This window comes from Citrus clementina, unplaced genomic scaffold (genome assembly GCF_000493195.1).
Source record: "Citrus clementina cultivar Clemenules unplaced genomic scaffold, Citrus_clementina_v1.0 scaffold_1, whole genome shotgun sequence".
NCBI classification, from domain to species: Eukaryota; Viridiplantae; Streptophyta; class Magnoliopsida; order Sapindales; family Rutaceae; genus Citrus; species Citrus x clementina.
The window spans coordinates 27797096-27820364 of record NW_006263303.1 but is presented as its reverse complement, the minus strand read 5'-3'; the positions used below and the strand labels follow the sequence as shown (position 1 = coordinate 27820364).

The window sequence follows — 23269 nt, the reverse complement described above, 5'->3', positions numbered from 1 at the left end:
TAATCTACAGCTTTATATATTAAATGAAAATGTAATTTATTAATTCCCACTAATATCAAAATAATAAAGATAAATTTAAAAAAAAAAAAGCTTGGGAACTTTGTATGGGTGAATGCTCTTTTGCTTTGTAATTATTTTTCTTTATAAATTATAAGTATGGATTTTTTTCTTATATTGTATTGATATTAAATAATAGTCTAGTAACAATTTTTTCGTAAATATTTGTTTGTTAATAATTTATTATTCTTAAGAACTTCAAAATTTGAAGTTTGAATTTGGGCCCGTAGAAATTTTAATTTACTTCGAGCTCCAACCTTAACCTAATTATGATTCTTAAATTTACAAATTTTAAAAAAAAAAAAAAAACAGAAGTCTGTCTCCTCGAATATATTGCTACAGTAGTCTTTAACGTTTTGTAATCAATTTTAAAGTAATTTCTATTTTCTCATGTGTATATACAACTATTTCCGGATACTGCAACACTGCATGCATTGTAGCAAGCAATCTTTCATAACACATATTTGGAAAATGGATACCAAAGTTTCTTCAATCTCTTCCCTTTTGTAAATAATTAAGAAATTTTGATTTGCAGCAATCTTGTGCATTGTCTACTACAGCAACAGTTACGACAGCGCCACATGAACAATATTCATGATTTAAATTAATCGCCATTTACCTGAATTTTGTTTGTATTCACAACAAAGTTACAAATTGTTAGGTTTCCATTACATTACCCCTTAATTCGTTCTATAAATCCCACAACAATAATAATAAAATATAAAATTAAAAAAAAATTATATTCTCTAGGGTTTGTGTAGTGGGCCATAAACACCATGTGCCCGCATGTGCTGTGTCTTTCTCCCACAGGCCCACCATTTTCTCTTCCTTTGAGAACATAAATTGTGTTTCGGCACATTCTTCTTTTTCTCATTCTTGTTTATTTCTTTTCTTCTTCTTTTTTCCTTTTTTTTTTCCCTTCTCTCTTGGATTCTGATCACACTACTTTTCTTGGATCTGCAAATCGCTGCAAACACTCTCTGCAATTTAATTTTGTTTCACACTCTTCTCATGATTTTATCTCTTCTTATTTTAATACACAAGAACAAGGTATGTACGTACATATATTCAATTTATTTACATACGCATCAAAGCAAATCTTATTTTTCACCTTTCAAATAATAATCTTTACTAAAACCCTAGCTCTCAACATTTCGCAACATGGTAGCTGTTTTATTTTCGTGCAACATTTTTAATAGGCACCATATTGAGCCTTGTAAACCCTAATTATTTATTTTCATTCGAATAATTCATAATTTAATTCGCTTGTTTTTTCTTTCTTCAGGATGCGTGCTCCAAGCTCACTGAAGCAAGAATTTCTCAGGAAATGGATATTGGGCTTACAAATATGCAGTTCTTCAGCAAAAAGCATGTCTATTTCAGAGAGAAAGAAGGCGATAAAGCTATCGGCAGACATAGCCATGGCTTCCGCAAGAAATGGTAGAACAAGCTGGAGCCGTGCTCTCATTGCTAGTGCTTCGAAAGATGATAATCATGGCAAACTCTTTGTTCAGCAAATTTTGGGTTCTGACTGTGAGAGGCTTACAAAGATTTCAACGAGCATCAAAAGGCTGAGATGCAAGAAGATATTGAAGAAGAGCTCTGGAACTATTATTAGACGACGAATGAAAAGGATTCCTGACAAAGCTGTGGCAAGTTCTATTGCAAAGCAAATGGTGAATAAAAGAACACAAATATTGAAGAGTCTAGTCCCCGGCGGGGTGTTCATGGATGAAGTGTCTTTGATTGAAGAAACCCTAGATTATATATTGTCTCTTCGAGCTCAAATTGATGTAATGAGGAGTCTTGCTGATGCTACTGAGATGATGATGAGCTGTTAAGAAGATCAATGGTGAACCATTTGTTTTTATTTAATTTTCTGTTACTTTTTATTATTACCTTCCTTTAAATGTCTCCTTTTTGCAAGAATATATATATATATATATATGGGGCGAAAGAAGCTGGTAAGTTACTTAAGCTTAAGGCATATGTACAGAATTATGAACTATATGTAATGTAATAAGTTAATACTATGCTTTTTATTTCACTCTTCTTGTACTTGATGACTTGCGTTAAGCTTGCAAGTACTAATTTTCATTTTTTGGGGAACATTGATTATTCTTCTGTCTGCAATTTCAAGACAAAAATGACAAAGAGATATTGATTTTTTTCCCCAACTAGGATACAATCAAATAATGAAATTCTATTAAGAACATGGAAGCAATTATGGTAAAATAATAATGACAATCCTTATGTGAATATAAAGCTGTTGTTATTGCTTTAGAAATACAAGAGTTTATTTATGATTGAATAGGGCATTGAGGGGAATAATAATGACAATCCTTATGTGAATATAAAGCTGTTGTTATTGCTTTAGAAATACAAGAGTTTATTTATGATTGAATAGGGCATTGAGGGGAATAATAAATCGGTGCTTGTATGAACGCATGCAATTTAATGTTTTAACATTTCAAGTATTGATTTCCCAGCTGTGTTCATTGTTTCTCTCTGCTAATTTTGGTTAAGAAACGATATGAGTTTTCGTATAAAACTGAACTGCATTGGACACCAGTGCACAATCCTCTGAGCAGTGTACTCATTTATATGACGGCGACAAGAGCAAAGTTTGAAGTTTACTTGAATATGGCCTTGTAATAGTCAGCATTTAAATGTATGCTTATAGACAATGGTTTATGTATGTATGTATGTATACAAGCATATATACATACATATATACGTATGTGAAAGAGATCTCTGGGGAGAGTTACATTTCTTTTTTAATGTTTTAATTTAAAAGAAAGTAGAGATGAGCAAATCTAAATTAATTTTCAGTATCTCTCCAAGATTCAAATTAAGTTAATAGCGTGTGTGTGTATATATAACTACTTAGTTAAGTTCGACATTGAATTGTCTTAATCGATGTACTTTTAACTATAGGTATATACATTCTCAGTTCATATTTCAAATCTTCAAAATTCTTTAGCCTTTCATCGTTAAATGGCAAATGATTTGTTTTGTCTTCATTCATTTTTCTTAAATTCTGGTTGTCATCTTAATTTACATCAATTTGTTTGTATTCAACCATTAAAGTGTAAGGTAGTATTTATTTTTTTGTCTAAAATTTAAATGGGTCTGAATTTTTCTAAAGTCTGAATGATTCTGAATACAAATAACTTAATGACATTTTTTTTAATATCTAGATATAAATTGCATCTTGTTTGTTTTCATAAATTAAAAAAAAATCTTAAATATGGTTATTTAACATCCTTATAAATAAATAAAAAATTATAGTTGAAGAAATAAATAATTTTATAGTGATATTTGTAATATAATATTTACTTCTCATTTAAATCTTTTCACATTCTGATAAAAGTTACAAAATTTTATTTTTTTAATTCAGATGTAAATGTTTAAAAATCATACATAAGTAACAAAAAAAGAGAGTAAATTTTAGAAAAAAAAATATAAAACTAATAAAATTTCAGACTTCAAATGATTAACAAACAATCCCTAAATCTATTCCACCATTTTTATTAAAGATGAGTTGGACCAAGTCTATATTAATTTCATTCATTTACTATCTTCCCATAACTAAATTCATGAGCTAAGTCAAAGAAAACTGGTTGAAATCAATCCGGCCCGTAAATTTCAAGAGTCCGTACATTTGCATGAATTTTAAATACTATCGAAATTTAGCATGAAGCGTAACTAGTAGCACAATAGGATTCACAAGGTTTTATTTACCCAGCTGTCGAGTCACTACAATTGCCCAAACACTATTGAGATAAGTTTCAATTTGATTAGATCGAATCAGCGTCATTTTGAATCGATCAAAACAAAACTTTTCTTTCAAAAAATTAAAAAGAATATGTACCAATAATCATTTCGTGAAATGCACTTTCTTATCTTAATAATAATCCAAGCATATGAATACACAAAACCCATCTCATTTTCTCATCACTCGTTGGCTGAGCTTTCACATCACATTATCATAACTACTCTTATCTCTAGTTTCTTGAAACATGATCAACCGAAAATCGGAGTGTTGATGTTTGCCGATTTATACATAAGATGACAGCAAATCCCCTTCGAAAATTTTAGTTGGGTAGTTTTCAACTCTGTTTATTAATTCATATAGACTTTTTAGAACCATAAATATACATGACAAGGAAACAATTAATGTTTCAAAATGAATGATATGAAAAGACACAAGCTGTTATATGGAATTCTTCATAAACTAGTTTCTTCATATAATCTTGAAAACAGTCCAAAATAAGCTGAGGAAAATCATTTTTGTTGTTTTCAATGAAATTTTAACAGGAAACTTATGCAACATTTTTTCTTCTTTTTTATGCAAAATATTAGGGATATACATTACTGTATACAAACTAAAAATGATAAGTACAATTCCAGAATTTTTACATGACACATTTTTTTTTAAATTTTCATAGAAATAATTAATGTCGGAGACACAAAATTTATTTTGTAAAAATTATTTTATACAAATTGATTATGGCATAACAATATATTAATGGATTAAAATGTCAAATGTTATGCATGATTTTTTTTATTTCATTAAACCAATATTATTAAGTCACGTAAGTTATACAGTATAATTTGTGACTTTGACATTACTCTTATGCACACCTCCCCCCATCCTACCCCACAATTAATGTATTTTCTTAGAATCGACACTTTGCCTCTTACTACCACAATAAAATATCAACCAACTGAACTGTTTTTTGAGGATGACATATCATGATTTATACTTATAACAAAGTTTCTCATTAGATTTTTTAGTAAATATCAAAACCACAAGAATATTGAGTACAAGGAAAACTATCTTCTACATGCATACGTAATTGTCCAGACCTCCCAAATTGGGCCTGCATTTCAAATTTAAGTATGCTTGGAGGTAATATATTTTTTGATCTTCAACGGCGTGATAGCGTCTACTTCAGGTTTGAAAAAGAACCATTCTCTTGTAAATATGTGTTAGGCCAGGGAATGTTCGATGAAAATGAGTAGCGTTAAAACGATACAGACAAAAACTTTGCTCAATTAGTCAATTGGGCAGTCTTTTGCCACTGTCAATGGAGTCCAGCGCTAGCCCAAAAGTTGCTATCTTTTTGTTCCGATACCCAAAGGAGACCGACCATGGGCAGAAACTTCAAGGGCACGTTGGGTTTGTATTGGGCCCTGAGAGAGAATGTGAAATTAATGTATATATCGAATAATATAACAAGACACGCCAAAAAAAAAATTTTATTTTACTATTTTTTTCTTATGTGTAATATAAGGCCATGACTATTTTAGAGTTAATCAGCACGAATCACAACAACACACGCAAAGTGAAAAATAATAAAAAAATATATTATAATTTTGATCGTATAATATAATTATGAAAAAGTGCTCCACCGTAAAACGGTTCTAATATAGTTGGACCCATAATATAAATGTGCTGCCAAGCTCCTGAAATATAACACTAAAAGATAGTTGGGTCAACTCCATATGAATTAGGGACCTTTTCATAACAGCTGAAAGTTTATATCCTCGATTGAAAAACCGTTTAAAATTAAAGAAGGTAGATGTTATTATCCTAAGAGTGGAAGTGTGGAACTACTAGCAACCCTTTAAAGAACTATTAGAACCCCTTTTCTCATTTCACCACTTTATAATATTAAAAAGAAACTGAACAATATCATAACACCCCATTTATTCCCAAATAACCCTAATTAGTTAAAAAAAGAAAAAAGAAAAAAGAAGCTATTGTTAAACCGTAGTAATGGTGGTGAAATTCTCACACTGCTGGTGCTCATTCTTCTTAGATACCAAAATTTGATATATTTTTTCAACCTCTAATTAAGAAAATCAAGAAGCCTATGTAGTTACAATTTTTTTGGTAATCTGGTATGTAATGTGGGTGCTTTTCCATATTTCTGTAATAATACTCTCTATAAATTGTAGAACCAGAGGTTTTATATTTATAATTAGCCTCCTAACCCATGTTCAGTCAAGTATCAAGCTTTAAAGAGTTTTATGCCCTACCCTAAAGGCTCAGTGACTGTGGGTTCAGGCTCATGATCATGAAATCTGACTTTATTATTATAAAATTTAATTGTGGAAGCTTTCAAGCGGAATTACTCGTAATGAAGGCAGACATTAATGTTACTATTTGAAATTGTATCTTATTCCTTAACGTGGTTGTAAGCAGTTTTTAATAAAAGTCGTAAAGGGTTGTGTTTTGGATTTGAGTTCGAAGAACAAGTTTCTTTCAATGCATGAAGTGAATTCTGAACAGAAATAACAGTTAGTTTTCAGGAAAATGTCCACAAAATTCTTGCAAAATCTTAAAGAGAGCTGTATTGAGGTTGTGAGACTGACTACAGCTACACATGAATTGACGAGTTGTGAAACACAAAGCAAGGTTTGACGGTGAGATTCAGAAACATCTCAGGTCTCGCAAGTACATCTCAGGAAAATGTCTTTTCAGGTAATTTTAATTGTGGGACACAATGTGGATGTGCAAGAGGAGGTTTTTAATAGACTTTTGACTAGATGCTAATAGTCCGACTCTTATCCTAAATGAAAAGAACTTGCCAGCGACGCCTAAGGCCCAACTACAGCAAGGTGGCCAAACTTTTGTACTAAATGGTTGGGCCTCGTCTCGTGTTAAGTTGCAAGTCGGCAAGTCACCAAATCAGTTGCTGCTGAAACCTTCCCATTTTACAAAATTTGAACTTGATAAAGAGAGGTGATATACGAACCCCTCTATTTACCTTTTAATTTACTTCATCAATTTCTAAAAAAACCCTCTTTAAAATTTAAAAAATTAATTAATTTTCAACTTTTTCTTTTTCTCTTTCATCTGCATTATTTCTTCCTTTTTCGACAATCACAGTTGTTCCCATTTTCATCACCAATAAATCAATCACTAAATATTGAATAACATTTATGAGAGTATGAATTTGAATGAAGCCTTTATGCAACCAAATTCAAGATTAAAACTCAGTGCTGAATCCCAATCTCCTTGTATGCCAGCTAAAATCCTTGTTTTATATTTGGATCGTGAATGGAAGAAGCGAAAGTTTTACACATGTTCTTGCTATAAGCATAACTATAGTTTAAAGGTGACTGATGAATCAAACTTTACTTTGTCCTAAACGCGACTAAAAAATGAACCATAAGGTGTCATTATGTTCCTCTGATAGTTGGAAACAATTAGACCGTAGTTGATGGTAGAGGCTTTGCTAAAGGGATGGTAACTTTTATGATTGAGGAAAAATAATTTCAATGCATGATTAAAATAATCACAATAGCGATTTACTTGGGTTCTCTTTGTTTTTCATTAGGCATAGTCGATTTGAGGATTTGCTCTTCTTTTTTTTTTTAATTCATTAAACCATTTGTTCCCTATTTTTTACAAAGAAAAATATTCAAAATAACTAACAATAAGTGTTGCTCAATATTGATAATGACTTTGGTCGTATTGAAGGTGGGTATGGCGGTGATTTATGAAAGAGAGTTCATAAGATAGAGAAAAGAAAAAGTTTTAAAAAATTACATCTTTTATTTTTAATGAGGGTAATTTTAAAAATAGATGAAATGATTTCAAAAATAAGGACTGCTGAAATAAATAGTTTAAATAGAGGGATCAAATATCACCATTCACTAATAAATAATTACGTTATCATAAATAAATTGTACTAATCAATAAATTAAATATTACTTGTAATGAGAATTATAGAAGTATGCCACAAATCTAGTTGTTTACCATAAAATGAGTGAAGTTAACATAACACTGAATGATTTATGCTTTTTGAAACTTAATTAAAGCAAGTTCATTTCCCTGAGACTCATATTCGATAGTTCGGTCGATCACAATCACCATTAAAGAAAGTATAAGCATCTATGGTCACATGATTCTAATGATGAGCTCACCTTCAATTAAATTTCCAAAGCTCAGAAATTCTCAAATTAATCTGACCCCATAAGGCCATCTAGAAAGATTACAACTAAGTTAATTAGATTTTGATCATAAAAGCTACTCAACCAACTTCCATTTGCTCAATTTAATACAAAAAGTTAAGCTTTAGCATGATCATCAAAAGGGTTTGTTCATAACACAAATTTTTTATTCTAATTAAAGAATGTTTAGCTTCAATGATACATGCCTGCTTCCTTTTTCTAAATGTTAGCCCCAACTGCAAGCTTTGGCTATAATGCTGCAGCACATAGAGGGGGCTAATGTGGTGGCCCTTGACAGCTCTAGAAAATAAATCTCTCTCTTATTCATCTAAAATTTTCCATACTTAGCTTCAAGTTATGGTTTTGATTTAAAGATACAAAAGGAAATTTGGACCTTTTCATTGCCTTTATTATCATTTTATCCTACAACTCTTAATGCTTCTATAATGGTTAGCACGTGTTATCTCTCATTGCAATCTTGAGGGGCTCCCTCCAATCAAAATCTGTCTATCTACGGACACTTATATTTCCCAGTAGGTCCATTTTTGTTCAATTGTTTTGTGCAGCTCCACTTTATATATATATTAAACTCCCTCTTGATTGGTAAAATTAATCATTTCTCTTCTCATATTTTACAACTCATTACGACTCTCTTAACGTTAATAATATTCGTTAATTATTAAATTTTTTACTTCAATTTTAGTGCAAAGTCCATCCATTTTTCATTGTCTGATTTGTTTATTTCAAAAAGATCAAATTATCCTCCAAAAAGTATATCCCACTGTTTAATATTACAATATTGTCACTATGCCAGTGACAGTTTTGGTGGATTTTAAACCATGGGTGCAAAAATGATTAATTGTCAAATAAGAAGGAAGTTTTGGTTATTTTTCCATTTATAAACATTTGATTTCATTTTCCAACTGTAACATCTCATCTGTCTAATTTCTCTGTGGAGAAAAACTTTATGTATATGCCTGGAAGGACATACACAACCTGTAACTTAAATTTGTAATCACTTATTTGATTGCAATCTCTTATCTTGATCAAACCCAACTAACGGTAATGATGCAAAGAGGGACATAAAGCTCTATGCTGAACTTTTTTAATGGACCATATTTAAAGTTGCAACATTATAACATTGACATGATGGTGATTTAGAATGTTTACTCAAGTGTACATGCATGTTTAGAGTTATATATATGTCAAACTAGGTACAATTTTCTCACTCTGTTTTTGACTTTATATCACATAGTTCAAGCTAGCTCTCTCAATACATGGATACCAATTTCAACCCGACGCCTTCCGAGGCACATCCTGAGACAATGGATTTTCTTTCGCGTGCATGGTGCAACTTTGCAGTTCAAGCTCTGCAACCTGCAGAGCTTCAAGACAGATCAATTGTTCCACTTGATAACTCGATTAAGAAGTTTGATCAGGCTGACACCAAGGTGCCATTTACGGTAAGTTCAATTGCTAAGCATATAGATATACTTAATTTATTGAATGAACAAGAGAAATTTAATAAGATTTTGTAACATGTAGAAGATGGACAATAGCGTAAAAATGGATGATACAGATTTCAAGTCTCTACCGCCATGGAAATCCAATGATGTGAAGGTAACGGCAAATCATTTCAAGCTGCATAGCTAATATGATCATTGTTTTCGTGTTTTGGTTGAACAGAAGACTTATTCATGAATAATATTTCCTTGATTGTTTTCAGTCCTGGATATGGATGCAACAAGCTATGCATCCTGAGTTGAACTACGGCAGCTGTCTCCGAAAGAAATGGGTATGGAATCCACATATGCTACCTATATTTTACAACCATAAGAAAAGTCCATATGAATGCTGATAATTTTTGCTCATGCTTCAAACTAGAAGTCTGATCACTATTCTTAATGCAGCTACCATGGAAGATAAAGCCGTTTAAGATTGTTTCAATCAAGAAATGGTTGAGAGAGTTCAAGCAAAAGCGAAAAGAAGAAGACAGGTTACAAAGAGCTGAAGTGCATGCAGCAATATCAGTGGCAGGGATAGCAACTGCACTAGCTGCAATTGCAGCGGAAAATGCAAGAAGGGACGATTCTAGCACATCCAAGGAGGCTGCAGTGGCCTCTGCAGCTGCTTTGGTTGCGGCACAATGTGCAAAAGTTGCTGAAGGAATGGGTGCTAAGAAAGAGCAGCTTAGTAGTGTCATAAGCTCAGCCATGAGTGGTACAAGTGCAAGTGACATCTTAACATTCACGGCTGCAGCTACAACATGTAAATCATCATTCTGCACTTACACACATGAACTAATAATGCATGTTACTTCTCGTACAAATAATTGATGTTTTTGCTTTTTTTTTTTAATTTTTTCAGCACTGAAAGGAGCCGAAACACTTAAGGCAAGATCAAGATGCAAGAACATATTAAATGGTAGCACTCCCGTGCTGCCTATTGAAGACAACGTTAATGATCTTGATTTCGACTTTGAGAAGTGTAGATTATTACTTGCCAAAGGCATTGAGCTTGGCATTGAAACATCAGATGGTAGATGGATTCGTAATCTTCATTCAAGTTCTATGTATCACTCACTTGGCAACTACACATTTTCTGGACTCTCGTAGTTTGTTTCATGATTCTCATCTCCATTAGACTGTGTCTCAAATTTTCTTTTTCTGTTTTTGAATTTTACGCAAACAGGGGATTACATTATGAGATCAGTGTCCATCATCTTAAACAGCAACTCTAAGGTCTGAGTTATCTAACAATAAGTTTTCCTATCTATTTACAATTTTCCTAGCAACCAAACAGAGTGTAAATTGAACCTTAGAGATAAAATGTTAAGGGAAAATAGAAAAGGCAGATGATTCCTATGTGAACTTTTGCTGCAGCTTTAGCCTAATCTATGATTATAATTCCAACTTTACAGGTTGTGCTGATACTAAAGAAGCTTAATCTGTTGAAAAGCAAGAAAGAAAGTATGTTTCACTCTTCTTCTTTTCCCCTTTTCCCTCTATTTAATGCTAATCTTGTACAAATAAGTGTATTAAGACTCCAGTAATCATGTCTATTGTTTTAAGAAAAGTATGTCCATGTGCAAATGAGAATTAACTATATTAACAAGTCTTGATTCAAATGTTAGGTGTCATACTAGATTTGCACGCTGAGTTGTACAAAGATTCAGATGCTGATGTTCGAGAGACTGATACATGCTATCTTCTCGTGTTGACTACAAACCTGGGGACGATTAAGCTGGACATGGGAGATGATTATCAGCGGTACAAGATGTGGGCAACAACCATTAATCACATGCTTATGCTTTCTGCTTCTTTCACAAAATATGAGCTTCACTACTACAAAAAGTGAAGTAATGTTGTGCTTTTATGAGCAATAGTAATTTGCGTATCTGTACTTCATATATTGTGTAATTATGATCAAACTATAGTATTACAACTATGAGCTTGATTATAACTGCTTTCTCTTCAATTTCACTCTTCTATTTCAGTATGTCACAAAATGTGAATTCGTAGCTAAAGATGTGTGCATACACAAGAAGAGATCAAATACATTGGCGACAAAATGCTTAATCAAAACAACAGAAGGATGAAATGATAGAAAAGATATATGATATCGACTCATTGAGCAGTCAAATCAGAATTATGAACCATAGTTATTAAATTATTGTTTGTCTAAAACACAAAGTAGATGCACAATACACATAGGAAACTTAATCTTACAAGTGAATGAAACTTACATTTGATACAACATTTGAGTTGCTCTGAATAACCCTTTCATATTATATCCCAAAGTAATTTGAGAGGCTTTTGAGAACAGAAACTTGTAACTGTAGTTTTAACATTTGCTCAATAGACTTCAGAATCAAGGTATCAACATCAGCCCGATCACAGCCAGGAATGATCCTTCGCAGAGTAGAAAGATTTCTTTGAACTGAAAAGTTGACAAGCTTCACCTTCTTTCTCACTCCCAAACTGCCCATCTTCGTCTTTTTGTTTCTTCTATTCATGATCAACAAGCTAGCTCTTCTCATGTAGCCCCAATCCCAAAATTCAATGAAATTTTAAGGCTTCAAGTTTCAAGTCAGCCAAGGTGTTTTTATATGTAATGGGTTACAACAAGTGGAGACACTATTGGAATTTAAAGCAAAAGATGGGGTAGATATGGAGCAATATGGCTGTGGTAGTCATTTTCAGCTGTCATTATGTTCTTGTTGTCATGCACATCAGCTAAATGATAAGCTCTAGCCTTTGCTTTTCAGAAAACTATGACATAACACTTGTAATTAAATGGATAAAATAAGATACAGCTTCCTGAAGACCCAATTTTATTATGGAACTAAAGTGCTTACAAAACAAAGGGATTCATTTAGTAGAAATATTCTGCTTAACAATAGAATCATCTCAGTAAGCTGTTATTTTTATATCGGTTACTGGTTGATGCCTGGGGGAAGTATTGTGTGGAGAGATAGATAGCAAAGCAGTGGAAAGTTGATAATGCAAGCTTTTCAGAAGCATGGATGGTGACAGCGGGTTGAGTTGGTGGGGCTCTTTCTTCTAGTTCTTTGTCTCCTGATCATGTCATTTCTCATTCTGTAGTGTTCTTCGTTTTTCCTTTCTCAGAAAAAGACTGGCTTAGCCCATTTCTGATATTGATCAATCAACCAACCTACTGATAATCAAGCTTTTGTTCTACTTCTATGGACTCATCTATCCATGCGCAAGCAAGAAGCCTGAATCTTGACATGTCAAGTCTCTTTCTTATGTGACAAATGTCAGCCTCACTCTGAAAAGAAAATGAACGAGTGTCAACCTAGTAAGTTAGTCTTTGAACCGATCACAAACGCCCGGCCCAAAACATACCCTAGAATGTCAACAGATTAACTTGTCCACACACATCTTTTTTTTTTTCCAACTTTTTTTCTCCCCTTAGATACCTAATTAATTTGGCTTTGGCTGCATGTGGGTCTTACTTATCCCGGGAAACAAGTGTAGATATTAGGCTGCGTTATTGGACAATAGTTTTCCAGGATGAAAGGATAAGCCATGAGTCCTTTCATTATGGGCAAGGCAAAGTGTAACTGAACTTTATGTCAATAGGGCCAGAATTCAAAGAATGTGGCTACCGACCCAAAGTACGCCAACTTGCAAGAGCAACTGCAGGTACTTCATGCACTGCATCTAGGATGAAAGTTGAAATACTACTACTCGGCCAGTACCACATCGTAGCCAGTATGAAATACAAATATTGAGCCAGCATGCAAAGTAGCCAGTACTATTAGCCAAAATCCCTGACAGAATGCTCAGTCTTAAGGAATATGCATTTTCTATGATATTTATTGCATGTAATAATTCCTTCTTAAATAAGGAGCTTGAATAAATACGGAAAGTCCAGTTTATATACCATTAGTAGCCTCTGTAATGCCCTAGTAATCCTGCTCTCACTTCATATTTTACGTCAGAGTTTATACACATTGTTGATGACTTGGTCTAGGCAACAATATTTCTAACAGAATGCTCAGCTACTTTTCCTTATGTTATTGTAACTTTAAAACTACAGCTGTTATGAAAAAAAATAAATAAATAAAGTTATGGAATAAAAGTTGATAATGTATAGTAAATATAACATTTAAATAATGATTTTGATAAAATTAAAAGTAATAAAAATATTATAAATTTTTCATCATAAAAACATGGTTCAAATCATCTTGACTTCCAAACCACAACAGCAAGTGTCCACCAAACATTTTTAAAAAGAAAATACCATAAAATGGGACCTAAGTCTTATAAATTAACAGCATATTTCTGGATATATGCCATTAATCACATTTTAGAATGGCAGAGTAAGAACAATATCATCCTTTCTATAATGCTCATTGAGTTCAAAATGGAAGAGAAAAGAGAACATAGGCTTATTAGTACTTCTACTCTGGACAAATTTAGAAAAGAAAATATTTTTAACATTGAAATTAATTATCATCTTATTACATTCAACCAGTAGAATATTCTCTAAGGCTTTCACATGTTATACTATCGCGTGCATAGTCAAAGACATCCATTTAGTTCAAGTTACAGCAAATTAGCTGGTGACAGGGACATTCATAATTTCATCTCGGATGACACTCGAATTGTGTTTTCATAAACAAATGGCTAACTCTTCATGAGGGCAGAATACAGAAGAGTTTAAGAAAGCGAGGGAAAGATTAGATTACAAAAACAGGTTTGCAAATAGCAGAACTGTCACTTGCTAGTCAAAGCATATACAACAACTGATGCTTGAAGATCACGGTCCACCTTGAAGTGAGCATGGAAAAACCTACGTATCTGGCATGATGATGAGATTTCATTCAGAAAGTAGAATGAGCTACAGTTGAAAATGAAATAAACAAAATAAAGTATAATGAAACTATTCTTAGAAGGTAAGTTTTAGCACGTACCTCTCTGAAGGAATATGATTTAAGTAAGTCCCTCAATAATATTTCCTCTGAACCAAATAATACAACATGACTAGGTAGAGAACCATTTTTTGTAATTTCTGATGTAAATGCAACAGGGTCCTTCATGAAACGGTCTGACTCATCTAGGATTCCTTTCTCTTCTCTGGTGAGCAAAAACCAGAACAAAAATATTAAGAGGGTAATTGCATATCAAGCGGCATTTAAAGATTAACCCAACTGAAAACCCAAAGATCAGACCTAGGTGAGCAGTCCAGAAAACGCATGGGCAGATTGCGATGCAGAGCGGAGTAGTAAGGTGTGGAATGACAGGGCATCAAGAAAAGGATACTTTTCACTTTCTCATTCAGGGCTTCTTTAGATAGATAGTTCATTACATCTTCAGTTCCTCTCTGTCAAGCAGGATTGAAGGTAAGTAGTAGCCAAAAGAGAATTAGAACACATCACAATAACCTTTACTTAACTACAGTTATACAAAACAAAGAAAATGAGAAGAATAATAGAGAAATTTTATTTTAATCACTTTTGAAAAGGAACTGAAACATCATGCGCGCGAGTAATAGAGCTTGTTAGTTGTTACGCAGTTGTGTCTATTGAGGAAATGTAAGAAGTAGCTTCTAGACAAGGAAGTTAATTTACCTGATGAACCAAACTCATGTATAATGCCATTGGAATGTTGGTAACAAGCAAGAAGAAGATGGCAAATCGAGTTTTAGAAAGCCATTTGGAACGAGTGTTTAAAGAACCTTTCCTTTTATTTTCTAAATAATCAGCTTTTTCCATCACCGCTAATGAATATCCAGAGAACATCAAAGCTATCGGAAGCACAGGAAGGACAAACCTGTAGGTGATGGAATAATTAAAGGGCAGCCTTTATGAACTAAGACCAAAGGTCCAAAATTGAATTTTCTATTGCAAATCCTCACAAAATGATTCCAATAGAGATTGAGTTTACCTGAATTCCTTATGGCCTAATACACTGTAAAGTCCTAAAACCCATGCAATTAGACCACTGAGCTTCCAATGTTTAGACTTGATGATGCCAGCTATTGAAAATGGCAAGAAAGTGAAGACCATGACTGTGAATCCCTGAGTGAAGTACCAGTGCCACTTGTGAGTTCCATAATAATCTCCACCAGAAGAAAGAAAATTGAACTTCAGAAAATTAAGAGGTACTAAAACCCACGAGCCATACATCAAACGATCCAACAAACACGTAAGTCCAAGCACCAGGACCCTGATACCATAAGTAAAAGTGTAAGGAATCAAGAAGAGATAAACGCCTAAAATTATTTTAGCATGCTCGCATACGTTTGGTCTGTTAAATGGTTTCTGCAGTTAACCCAGCAGTACAGGTGGCAAATGCAATGACATAAATAACTGGTGTGGCTGTCTAAAACTCCATTTTCAAGGAATGATCACTTTTCACAGAAGGACAATGCCCGAAACCATGTGAATATCTGACAGGCCAAGGCCATATAATTTAGCAAGAGTGTACATTGTGTGTGTTAGTTGCAATTTGAGTTAGTTTCAATGTGACTATGAGTTGTTTAAGCGATCTGTGAAAAATTACAAAGATGAATGAGATTGTTTCAACCTTACTTTTCTAAAGAATTGAAATCCAGAAATTATCACAGACTACAATCCCCTCAGATCGCCTATAATCCCCATCATTAAGAAGAATAAAAGAACAAACATGTATAGAAAGAAAACGGATTTGCATCATTTTCTAAATAGATCAGTAAGGAAGAACATTCAGCATATAAGGATCATTAGAAATGTTGACACAATGGATTTAAAGATGCCACTGTGCATAATAGTCGTCCTTTTAAAATACCAATATCTCCAGATTGTCTTTTAGCACATGAATATCAAAATATCCGGCTTGAATACATTTTTATCAAATTCACCAGGCTGTTAATGATTCCATTTATATACAGGAGAATGAGGTATGGATAAGAAAATCAATGAATTGAAAACCATTAATAAGCAAAGGAACAAAAAAGGCAGATACATGCATTACTACCTACCCAACAGGGGCTGCCTCTAGAAATATAAATTGCAATCTATCACGTGCAAAAATTAGCTCAAGAAGGCCAACATACAACCACGTAATAGCACTTGTTGGTCGAATAGCACAAGCTAATGCTGCCAAAGCCAAACCCAATTTCCTTGAAACAGAGGGAAATTTGCTCGAAGAAACTCTCAAAGTAGGCCAATAGTATAGACCCACAAGGGTAAGAACAGTCTCCAAACTATTTGAAAATGTACGATTGAAACAGAAAAACATGAACCAATTTGCCAATTGAGAAAACAACTGCAGTACAGTTAAGGACATCAACTATCATCAATGTCAGGATGAAAATTACAGTGTCTTGCATTTCAATAAAAAGAAATGATAATCTCTGATATGAAGTGGAAAAATAGCAGTAAAATCGATAAATAATATTAGAATAATCCGGTAAAAACTCGTAACAGAAGGATACTGCCCACTTTGCGACATGATCACCAAAGAGGACACGAGAAAACTTGTACAAGTATAAATCACCAACCGCAGAAAATAAGGACTGCAGCAGCCGTGGAGCCTTTATCTATGAAGCATAAAATAGGGTATATAAGTGCGTCTTAAAATAAACAAAAAAGACAAGCTATATAATCCCTCTATCAGTATTTAATTGTTACTAATTCTATATACATCTAACCCAAACCCAAACACACATTACTATATTTACCATGAAAAAGGGAGTATCAAGATGCAAAAAAACAAGAATTTTGTAAAGGAGAGCAAACAGCATTGGATGCAAGTAGCTTCGGATTCCCTTCTTCCATTCCCATGTCAAATGACCATACCTACCAATTTGATAAATAAAAAAAAAGTATGATTAGCACAACTCAACCATGCACCATTAACTCACATTAAAAAAACTTCCACCGCTTTCAAAATCAGAAACCGCCATGACTTTAATTCCCATTTACGTTAACCGATACCTCACACCCATTACCCCAAGGAACAAGTGCTTCAGCACAGCTAAATGAAATAAAACAAAAGAGAGATAAAAACACACTTACAAAGCAATTCAGTGCTTCCAAAAATCAAACTTTTCCACCATTTTTGTCAAACGAGAGATGATTAACAAGAAACAGAAATGACAAACACTCATTATATCCACTTTTACAAAAATCCAAATAAGCAATTCGGAAACGCTAAGCTACATAAAACACAGACACAGTTGCAGTTTCCTATTGACAATGAATGTGGAAGCACTTTCAGTGTTTCCTAAACCAAACAAGCCTCTACTTTGCTCAAAATAAATAATAAAAACCCATATGTGTGTGTGTGTGTGTGTGTCGGCATAATGGGTGTTTGTTATTACCCAAAAACGATGCGATGGGCAACTTCAAGGGTTTGCCAGTGCTCATCTGGGTTGAAATAAGTTTGTATAAGCAAAGCATTGACGATTCTTATAGCCAAACAAATCCCAAAGATTCTTTTTTCCGACGAGAAAAAAAGAGATTTCGAGTGTTTGTTTTGTTCTTCCTCAGATATGTTACTGTTTGTGTTAACAGCTCTGTGTCTTTGTCTCATTGTGTTGTGTCTTCTGTGTCCGTGGATACTAAAGTCTGAACTGAACAACCGAACGTCAGTTCAGTTTATTGAAATTGTCAAAAACATCTCACTGACCATTTCCTCAAAACAAAGTCCTAAGCTCTATACTTTCTTGTGATTCGCTCAGGATCCATATATGTGATTAGTCTAATAAAAATTAATACGAATAACTGGCCCAAAGATGAAATGATTAACAAAAAGCAAGCCCAGTGGACCTAGACGATGGAGAAGCCCTCGGGCCCAAATGAAGAAATCTTCTACTCTTGTTTTGCATTGTTGTACCCCTAATTTGTACTTAATCCTCGGACCTCAAACAAAAACATTTTCGCCAAAATCATTCTTAATGATCGTGTTTTCACTGGTTGTTTTTCGGAATTCGTTGTACGGCAGCACAATACAAACGTTCACTTTTATATAGCAACTAATTTTATTGATCATGTACCCATTTCTATTTAACATACAATAGTTGTTATTAGAAGCCAATAAAAGAATTTTACTATTATTCTTTGAGGTTAGCTACATAATCAAACTACATCCGAAAAGGTCATGAAAGTATCGCTATTGGTAATTAACATTAATGAGATTATATAAATTTTTTAAAAAAAAAATCAAACTCCTTTCCGAATTTTAATGTGAGCATGATTTGAACTCCAAGTATTTTTAACTAGGCAAAAAAGAATATTATCAATTAAATCAATTAATAGTTCAAGTAGGGACAATCACATGACAAAGGATGGATGGTCGTTGGGTGTCTGAAATAACACCAGAAAACGGCACCTCAACCATTCCCTTGGCCCTTATTAACATCTACCATTAATGTTTAGCATCCCTCAAAAATCAAACGTCTTCTGTAGTTCACTTAAAAGTTTGCCTATATTTATTGCAACAGCCTGTGACCATACTGACCTCAATTGGCAGCTTCTGCTAAAATTGAAATGATAATTAATGTGCACTTGTCAGCATTTCAAATTCCCAATTCAATTTGGATTCCCCTTTCCGTTTCCCTTTTCTATTATTTTTTTAATGAGATTATTGTTCAAAATATTTACAACCATATAATTATTGAGAGCAAAATTTTAATCATCGAAAACTGTATTTACTCAAGCTTTATAAATAAATTTAAATAAAACTCCTACAATGTATCTATATGGGCTTGAACCACTTCCCTCACTTGTGAGAGAGTGGCTCTAACTACTGGACCAAATCTTAATGGTTCTTTTCTCTATTACTCAAATGTATTATTCAACTTGCTATGGGAAATTCAACCACTAGGGCCAAGCTCAGTGGCTAGAGTCATTCCCTACTTGTGAGGAAAGTGGTTTGAATCCCTCTAGATGCATTGTGAGGGTTTAATTTAAATTTTTTTTCTCAAAACTTAAATGAAGACAGTTTTATCTCATAAGTGAAGTAAAGTCTTATTCCAGAAGTAGAGTTGATTTGATTGTAAATATCATGAGCAATAGTCTCATAAAAAAAAAAACACTCACTATAGAAAATTCAATCATTTGTTTATAATTATATATGGTTATTTAAATTCATTCACTTTCTCTCACACTCGAATTGGTTCAGTAATTTGTATGATTGTAAATATCACGAGCAATAGTCTCATAAAAAAATAAAAAACTCGCTATGGGGAATTCGATCATTTGTTTATAATTATATATGGTTATTTGAATTCATTTACTTTTTCTCACAGATCATACTACAGTTTATAGAAGAGAAATGGAAAGAATCATTATCATCTTCTTGTAGTTGTTAGATGATTTTACTTTAAAATAGTGAAAGAAAAATGCAGCAAAATTAGATTAAAAATGAAGGAAGTAAAGTTATTGAAATAAATCATTGAGATGATAAAAGCAAGTAGTTGAAAGAATTTGCCACACAATGTATTTGGGAGTTGGGACCTCCATACAGGGACTCAAGTCTCCATCTCACACTAATGGTTTCAATCTACTTGTTACCTAACAACAGCATATTGTCATATCCATGATTATGAAAGCATAAACTAGAAATTCTTACAAATAAATTAAAAATTCTTTCAGATCAATAGTCACATTTAACATAAAAAGCCAATGAACCAAGAAAATGAAATGTGTAGACCTAACTTATTTTGACATTGAATTTGAAGACACTAATAAGAAAGATCAATAACTATGCCTGATTTCAAATGTTGAAACTGCTCCTAGCTAGCAAAGTCCAAGAATGTAAAAATAAGATAGACAAAACAAACCTATACAATTAAAAAAAAAAAAAAAGCAAGATAGACATAACAAATTATAGAGCAATCTTGAACACCTAATAGGCTGTGAAAATATGAGCATTTTTATATGGAGAATGCAACAATTCTGTATTTAGCTTTCCCTTTCGTTTTCCTGCTACATATCATCCAAATCTTTCTTCCATAATGGAGACATTATAAGAAAACATTCCTGGAGAAGAATCCAAGGTAAAAAAAAATATTCTAGACATTGGGTGTAAAGGACGAATGAACAACCTTGTTCTGTCTCCCCATAAGCCAATGGAGAGTCCTCCTCGCAAAGGATGGTGTCTTTGTTTGTAAATCCGATCTGCTACAGCTTTGGTTTTCTTCATCACAACCCAATTCACTCCTTCCATATTCCCACCTGCTAATGCCAATCTCTGATATAGTCCTCCTAGTACCAACATTGCCATTCTTCGATTTCAAATCCCGGTCATCGCCAACCGCAGCAGCATTTCTATTGACTGGAAATCGGAAGGAAAAAGCTCTCCTCGATGGATCTTCCGGCAAATTATGCTTCTCCTTCTTACCTTGAAGCCAAATTTTTGATATGGAGAAGCTATCTGTTTTGCTTCTACCAATATCATTGCCCTTGCCCGCACTAATATTAGAACCAAAACTACTTCCAATACCTTTAATTGTGTCAAAGCCATTGAATTCTCTTCTTGATTCACAATCACATTCAGACATTGCTAGCCTGTGACCAGGAGTCAATGGCAAAGAGGGCTTCTTGCTGGACTGTTTCTTCACTGGTGTTCTAATTGTTACTTGCAACAAAGAATTTTCATCCATTACATACTCAAAAGACCCCATAGAGAAACATCTCCTAGCATCAATATTGTTGTTACTGCTACTTTCACCTCCATCCACAGTTCTATACTTGCCTAGCTTAACAGGCACAACTTTTTCCCCTGAATCTAACACTGCTGTCGGTGAGGTAACTGCATCTTCTTTTGGTAGAATCTCACAAGACTTGTGTGTATAATCAATGTGGGATGAACCAAATTCACTGCTTCCACGACACCCAAGATGGGTACTTGTTCTCAGAACTGAATTGGTTCTGCCTAGATTGTCTCTATCCCCACCAATCTCCCTTGAGCTCTCACTCCCAGATTCAAGGACTAGAACAACGGGTGAGCAGCTATTGCTTGAAGAGAAATCAGGAAGCAAGCTAGCTCTACATAAAGGGCAAGTAGAGTGAGACAAGAGCCATGTGTCTATACACTCCATGTGAAACGCATGGCTACATTTCGGTAACAATCTGAGCTCATCCTCAGGCTCAAACTCACACAAACAAACAGCACAATCAAAAGGGTTCTTGAGTCCTATAATGGCTTTGTAGTAGAACACAGGTAAAGTGTCAATAAATGATTGGTCAACACCAGCATCATGAAGATGGAAGAGTTGCTGCAACTGCCCTTGAAGTGCAGTCACATTATCTAAATCTTCTGGGTCTCTATTTGTTGGCCTCAAAAGAAACCTTACTAAAAGATGAAGCAAACCGGAAACAAAGAAAATGATAGCAAGAATTATAATGATAAGAAGTATACTAGGGCTGACCTTATTGTCCAAATTAAACCCATCATTAACGTTTTGTGGAGATGGAGGCGGCTGTGGGAGAAAATTTGGCTGTGATGAAGGAGAAACGATGGTACTTTCCTTAATTTCAAGGAAAAACCAAGCCATTTGTTTTTTCCCTTTTCTTTTGCCAAAGAAGATTTAAGAAAAACTCACCAAGATTGCAACTTTATCACGCATCCCATTTGATATGCAACAAGCAAAAACAAAGATACCCAGAAGCTGTTTCAAGATTTAATATCATGTGAATGGGATAAAAATTGAATTTTTATCACTGCAATAGGAAACTGCAAGTCAAATGACCAAAGAAAGAGAGAGAGAATTGAATGCGAATTTAAGGAGTTCGATATAAATGGTGACAGAAGTTGAGCTTTCAAAAAAAACAAAATTGATGACTACCAGCAACCAATAAATAAATCTACCAACAATACAGAAAAATAAATGTGTTTTTAAAATGATCACAACAATCTCATTTGCTGTAAAAACCTTCGCAGAATCACAGTCAAATTCTCATTTATATACACACCGGTTAAAACTAGAAAGATGACTTGTTTTGCTTCATTTTCCATCAAACACAAGGCTCTTTCTCATTTGGGTTGACTTTAAAGAAACCATTAGCTGATCTACATCAACCCCAATGCCCATTTAATTCCCCAGACTAAACTATTCAGTGCAAATAAAAAGATTATAAAAAAAAGATAATAAAATCTTCAAATGGGGTTTTTCGTTTTGTTTATTTTTACTGATTTTTCTGTTTCTGTTTTCTTATTTACTACTTTTGCATTTGTTCTGATCACTTTCTTTTTCATGTTTAATAGTTCTGTTACACTTGTAACATTGTAGACAAGGTACCAGAGATCGCTCTTTCTTGTGGTGAGCAAGGACAGGAGAAGACACACAGCACTAGTGAAAGTTACAAAGTCTACGGAGAGAGATATAAGAGTATTTGGAAAGGAATTTTGAGAAAGCATCGGATACGGAGCTTTCTCTGGCGATTCAAAAGACAATCAGTTTTTCCTCGTTTTTTTCTCTTTTTCTTTTTCTTTTTCTTTTTCTTTGACGCCCCCATCTCTTGGCCAACTTTGTCATAGACTTTGGTATTCGAGCAAATAACATTTGCGCGTCCCTATTTTGTGAGTTTCAAAAAACAATGCATAGTTTTTTTATTTGTATCAAAGAGGTCCCGAACCCCGTTGAAATGAGTCTTTTGAGCTCGGTATGTCTGAGTAGTAAATAACATTTGGATCCCTGGATTCTTATGTTTTCTCATATAAAGGTACAGTTTACCCATAATGTCAAATAGGTCCTCAACCCGGCAACCCCTAGGGAAATTACCAAA

General features: G+C 33.7%; 5 protein-coding genes across 6 annotated transcripts; 2 read left to right on the top strand and 3 right to left on the bottom strand.

The window, feature by feature from the left end:
* The first annotated feature begins 957 nt into the window (after positions 1-957).
* On the top strand, positions 958-2104 carry LOC18055360 (transcription factor IBH1-like 1). Of its 2 annotated transcripts, none has more exons than XM_006453427.2 (2): positions 958-1107; positions 1343-2104. In XM_006453427.2, the coding sequence occupies exon 2, from the start codon at positions 1344-1346 to the stop codon at positions 1896-1898; it is 555 nt and encodes a 184-aa protein (XP_006453490.1). In that variant the 5' UTR covers positions 958-1107; position 1343; the 3' UTR covers positions 1899-2104. The 2 variants fall into 2 exon arrangements, with proteins under 2 accessions (XP_006453490.1, XP_024034062.1); XM_024178294.1 differs by lacking the exon at positions 958-1107 and adding an exon at positions 1200-1221.
* Positions 2105-9302: 7198 nt separating this feature from the next.
* Positions 9303-11382, top strand: LOC18055359 (VAN3-binding protein). The gene is made up of 8 exons (XM_006453426.1): positions 9303-9488; positions 9571-9645; positions 9752-9820; positions 9936-10293; positions 10393-10563; positions 10717-10766; positions 10946-10994; positions 11159-11382. The coding sequence occupies exons 1-8, from the start codon at positions 9303-9305 to the stop codon at positions 11380-11382; spliced, it is 1182 nt and encodes a 393-aa protein (XP_006453489.1).
* A 299-nt stretch (positions 11383-11681) lies between these two features.
* On the bottom strand, positions 11682-13026 carry LOC112095833. Its single transcript, XM_024178286.1, has one exon. The coding sequence runs from the start codon at positions 12062-12064 to the stop codon at positions 11813-11815; it is 252 nt and encodes an 83-aa protein (XP_024034054.1). The 5' UTR covers positions 12065-13026; the 3' UTR covers positions 11682-11812.
* A 999-nt stretch (positions 13027-14025) lies between these two features.
* On the bottom strand, positions 14026-18219 carry LOC18055358 (GPI mannosyltransferase 3). Its single transcript, XM_006453425.2, has 9 exons — positions 17860-18219; positions 17218-17335; positions 16972-17076; positions 16516-16802; positions 15441-15722; positions 15125-15326; positions 14726-14877; positions 14468-14630; positions 14026-14354 (listed from the first exon to the last, which is right to left on the bottom strand). The coding sequence occupies exons 1-9, from the start codon at positions 18069-18071 to the stop codon at positions 14271-14273; spliced, it is 1605 nt and encodes a 534-aa protein (XP_006453488.1). The 5' UTR covers positions 18072-18219; the 3' UTR covers positions 14026-14270.
* A 2180-nt stretch (positions 18220-20399) lies between these two features.
* LOC18055357 (RING-H2 finger protein ATL13) lies at positions 20400-22224 on the bottom strand. Its single transcript, XM_006453424.2, has one exon. It carries the CDS (start codon positions 22036-22038, stop codon positions 20554-20556), a length of 1485 nt encoding a protein of 494 aa, XP_006453487.1. The 5' UTR covers positions 22039-22224; the 3' UTR covers positions 20400-20553.
* Between the last annotated feature and the right edge of the window lie 1045 nt (positions 22225-23269).